Source organism: Ailuropoda melanoleuca, chromosome 8 (assembly GCF_002007445.2).
Source record: "Ailuropoda melanoleuca isolate Jingjing chromosome 8, ASM200744v2, whole genome shotgun sequence".
Lineage (NCBI taxonomy): Eukaryota > Metazoa > Chordata > Mammalia > Carnivora > Ursidae > Ailuropoda > Ailuropoda melanoleuca.
In genome coordinates, this window is record NC_048225.1 from 58197456 (window position 1) to 58202269 (window position 4814).

Genomic DNA, 4814 nt, shown 5'->3' on the forward strand with positions numbered 1-4814 from the left:
TTTCCTATAAGTTTCCTTATTCATCATATGTGTGATTAAATTGTGCAAAATAACACAAAAGGCAATTACTTGCCTGCACTCCATGTACACATGCCAGCCAGTTTTAATTATCATGAATTTCACTAACAAACAAAAAACCTTTTAGGATTCTAGATAGCTTGAAACCATTTTACCTATCCTCCAGATACTCTGATTTTTCAATATGCCCACAATTTGTTAAGGTATTTATATACAAGCAAGAAGACCGATCAAAAAGGAAATTTTGAAATTCATTCATTCATTCATTCATTCATTCTAAGATTCTTTTCTTGTGCCAGTTAATACATTAAGTGCAAGAGACACAGCAGTGAACAAAATAGACAGCAATCCCTGCGCATATACATTTTACATTCTAGTGAGGGACTAAGGACAATGCTAATTGCTGTGAAGTATAGAAAATCTGGAAAGCAGGATGCTATGTAAAGGGTGCAGCATTGCCAAGACTGGCAAAGGTCTGTGGCTTGCAATTTTGAGTTAAGGTAAGGAAAAGCCTTACTTTGGGTCTGACACTGAGTGCAGACCTGAAAGTGTTGAGTGCATGTACCATGGTATTATCTGTGGAACAACAAAGCAGGCAGTAAAAGTGGCAAGTGGAGAACTGCGTTCATGCTTGCTGAGGTTGGGAAACCTCCAGCAGGTATGGATAGGCCGAGAGGATCAGAGTTAGAGCAGTGGGAGACCAACTAGAGATTCAAAAGAGTTCTAATTGTACAGGATGTTGTAAACAAATATAGAGATGCTGACTTTGCTCTGAGTGCGATGTAAGGCTACCAGAGGTTTAAGGGATGGCTAGACATTGTTTTGTTTCATTTATTTTATAAAGCAAAATAATGTAATAATACTAACAATAATTATGATAGTGCTGTATATTTTGTTTATTATGATCCAAGTTGTGGTGAAAATTTCCATGGTTTACATAATATTTCCATAGGTTGCTCAAATTACAGTTGAGCAAATTGCTTTAACAAATTGTCACTTCTAATCTTTTCCTATTTCCTAGAAAAAAATTTGCTTTTATCTTTTTTATATGTTAAAATTGTTTATATAGCATCAGTTGAAAAGTCTTCCACATGTTAAAAGTAATGGGTGTTATACGCAAACAATGAATCATGGAACTCTACATCAAAAACTAAGGATGTACCGTATGGTGACTAACATAACATAATAAAAAATTTTTTTTAAAAAAGTAATGGGTAAAAATAAACCAACTAACCACTTATATAGAAAAACTTTAGGCTAAGCTCTTTCTTTCTCTCTTTCTCTCTCACACATACAACCCACATGCACACACAATGGAGAGAGAAAATAGAAGCAATCAAAACTGGAACTTTGGAAAATACTTATATGGGGAGATTAAAATATAACAAAAGTATATATAAAATAATTTTTGAAAATGCAATAAAATATACAACATAATGCTGTGGGAAAATGAATAACTCAAGTTGCAAACAATAACAAAGGAAGGACTTTTAAAAATAGAAGATAAAGATTAATTTCTCAAAAATGAAACAGGGAAAGATATCCTGGGGTCATGATTAAGGTTAAATCCATGTCCCAGAACATAGAAGAAAGTTAGAAAGCTAACTCTTTCAAAAAACAAACAAATTGATTAAGAAAGCTTTCACCCTACCCAATATAATTTTCATAGTTATTTGGGGCAAAAAATAATATACCAAAAGAAACTAAAATAATTGTGATTATTGATATACTATGCTTATCTACATAGAAATTTGAAAGAACCAAGAGAAACTGTGAGCACTACATAGAGCTTAACAATGTCATTGGTTCAATGTAAATACTAAAGTCTTTCATGTTTACCAGCAAGAAACAATTAGATATATAGTGCAAAATGAACATGGATGGCCATGATTTGTAAGTTGTAACTTATTATGTAATTTTTGGCCCATCAAACCATGGCCTGAGAATATCAACACATACACATAGGCAGAGTTTAGAGTATAAAACCAAAGGAGATCAGGTCTCTGTTACAATGTTTGCACTGTGTTAGCATTGTTTTGCTTCATTAAGAGGCCCAGGACTACTCAGTAGGATCAAATAACACAGTGTGGGTACAAAAAGATTATTTTTCTCTAAATTTATTATTTATAGCATGCAAAATACCTGTTCATCTTTTGTCTCTGAGTGAAATCAATCTCACTACTATCTTCTTGCGTAGGTCGTCTTTACTGGTACAGAAGTAACATGCTTTGCAACTGACCATCATGCATGGAGCCAACAGCTCCGGCCTGACACCAAGACACTTCATCCTTAATGGGATTCCTGAACTAGAAGCCTTACACATCTGGATCTCCCTGCCATTCTGTTTCATGTACGTCATCGCTGTCCTGGGGAACTGTGGGCTCATTTACCTCATCAGCCACGAGGAGGCCCTGCACCGGCCCATGTACTACTTCCTGGCTTTGTTGTCTCTTACAGATGTTAGTGGGTGCACTTCATTTGTCCCTAATATGTTATGTATCTTTTGGTTCAGTCTCAAAGAGATTGACTTTAATGCCTGCCTCGTGCAGATGTTTTTCATCCACATGCTGACAGGTATGGAGTCTGGGGTGCTCATGCTTATGGCCCTGGACCGCTATGTGGCCATCTGCTACCCTCTACGCTATTCTACCATCCTCACCAACACTGTAATTACCAAGGTTGGGTTTGCCACCTTCAGTCGAAGTGTGTTGCTCATGATCCCATTCGCTTTCCTGATCAAGCGTCTTCCCTACTGCAGGGGCAAACTCATCCACCACACCTACTGTGACCACATGTCTGTGGCCAAACTCTCCTGTGGCAACATCAAGATTAATGCCATCTACGGTCTCATAGTTGCCGTATTGATTGGAGGATTTGATATGTTCTGTATCTTCATGTCTTACACCATGATTATCCGTGCCGTAGTGAGTCTGTCATCTGCAGATGCTCGCCACAAAGCCTCCAGCACCTGCATGTCACACATCTGTGCTATTGTCATCACCTATGTCCCAGCCTTCTTCAACTTCTTCACACACCATTTTGGGGGACGCACCATACCTCACCACATTCACATTTTTATAGCCAATCTCTACCTGTTGCTGCCCCCCACCTTGAATCCAATTGTCTATGGAGTGAAGACCAAACAGATCCGTGAAGGAGTGATCAAATTGTTTTCAGAGAGAAAGATATTTTGAGTGTGAGCTAAATTTATGGCATATAATTCTGCATATAGCATAAAGGTAAAGAAAGAAGTTATAGAGCAAAAGAATAGATGCAAAATTCTTAACCATGAGGTCAGGAGAAAATACCTGTCAATATTCTATTATAATATTTATGAGAGAATCACAAAAAATCTTAATATGAGACCTCTAACTTGATAGAAAACAATTAGACAGGAAACAATTGTATTTTCCACACAGTTTAACTTTAGTTAGACCTGGTAGAATGAATTCACAGAACAGGAGATCCAGAATTTGAAGTAAACTCTTGATGATTAATACTCTTTGGTCTAGGGCACTCTGAGGGAGTATATAGAAAAGAACAAAGCAGGTCAAATAGCTGAGAGACTCCAGAAGATTGGGGAAGGCACCTATGCAAACTGTCTCAGGTATTGTAGGGAAGCCAGAAACACTTCCCCAGAATGTTTGTGCTGAATTCCACAGTCCTGTCATCCTTTTTATTCCATGTTTATGTGAAACTTGTATAACTTAGGGAAAAAAATCTTCCTTGTCTGCTCATTTATTTCTGACATTTTGATGCCCAGGTAATTATTTGGATTCTTATTAATGTAGTCATGTACGTACGAATGAAGCTAGAGTAGATATGATCATTGGAGTTCATCATAATCTGGGAAGTACCCGTTGGAGTTGCTATCAAGCAGAATTTTGAAAAACACAGTGGACATAGTTGACGGGTATTTGAGTAAAGGTTTTATGAGTAAAGGAAAGGAAGCTTAAAAAAAAATCTATGTAATTTTCCAATCAAGATGTCTGGGCTTAACTGCTTTACTTGACTTTAATACGGGGGAAGAAATAGTTGAGTGACCAGGGACAGTGAGGAAAGGAGTACTTTATTTAGATTTCTGGAAGTAACAGAGAAAAAAGTAACAGAAGTGGAATGATAAATGTGGTATTCAGAAATAGCAAGACTGAATGAAAAGTGAAAAAGAATAAGAGCATAACAGAGGAGGTAACTGGAGTAATAGAATATGATCAGGAAATGGATTCAAGTAGGTAGTTAGGTAGAAATCTTAATTACATTAAATTATATTCTTATTACCTTTTAATAGGAAGAATATATTTCAATATTATATATAGTCAAATAATTGTAAAATATATGAATCGCATCACATATTTTTGCAATATAATTTCACATTTAGAATAAAAATCTGTTTTTTTAATACTAACATTATAAAAGTGCCTCTATGTAATGTAAATTATGAACTTCTAATCAGCAAAGTTGCTACGTCCTTGAATTATGCTTTTGGATTTTGTAAATTTTATTCAATTAAGGAATTTTCTTTAAGCAATACTAGCAATAAAATACTAGCAAACAGATCACAAAATTACTTTTCCTAAACTGCCATTTAAATACATATATATATATAATGTCAGGTATTATTATGATTCATATATAGTATCGCATTGAACTTTTAAGTCAAAACTATGGGATAGCTATAATTATCCTCATCTTATAGAAGAGGAATGTGAGCTACACAAACAGCAAGACTGGATGAATCTGAGAACATTAAGACTAAAATGTAAATACAATCATGTTGACAGGCCTATGCTGTGGGG

The 4814-nt window shown here is 35.6% G+C and overlaps 1 protein-coding gene across 1 annotated transcript; it reads left to right on the forward strand.

Moving 5' to 3' along the window:
- The first annotated feature begins 2261 nt into the window (after nt 1-2261).
- On the forward strand, nt 2262-3212 carry LOC100478452 (olfactory receptor 52N2). The gene has a single exon (XM_011217419.3). It carries the CDS (start codon nt 2262-2264, stop codon nt 3210-3212), a length of 951 nt encoding a protein of 316 aa, XP_011215721.2.
- Nucleotides 3213-4814: the final 1602 nt, after the last annotated feature.

Coding starts and splice junctions, on each gene's coding strand:
- LOC100478452 (XM_011217419.3), top strand. CDS start 2,262: ATGCATGGAGCCAACAGCTCCGGCCTGACACCAAGACACTTCATCCTT.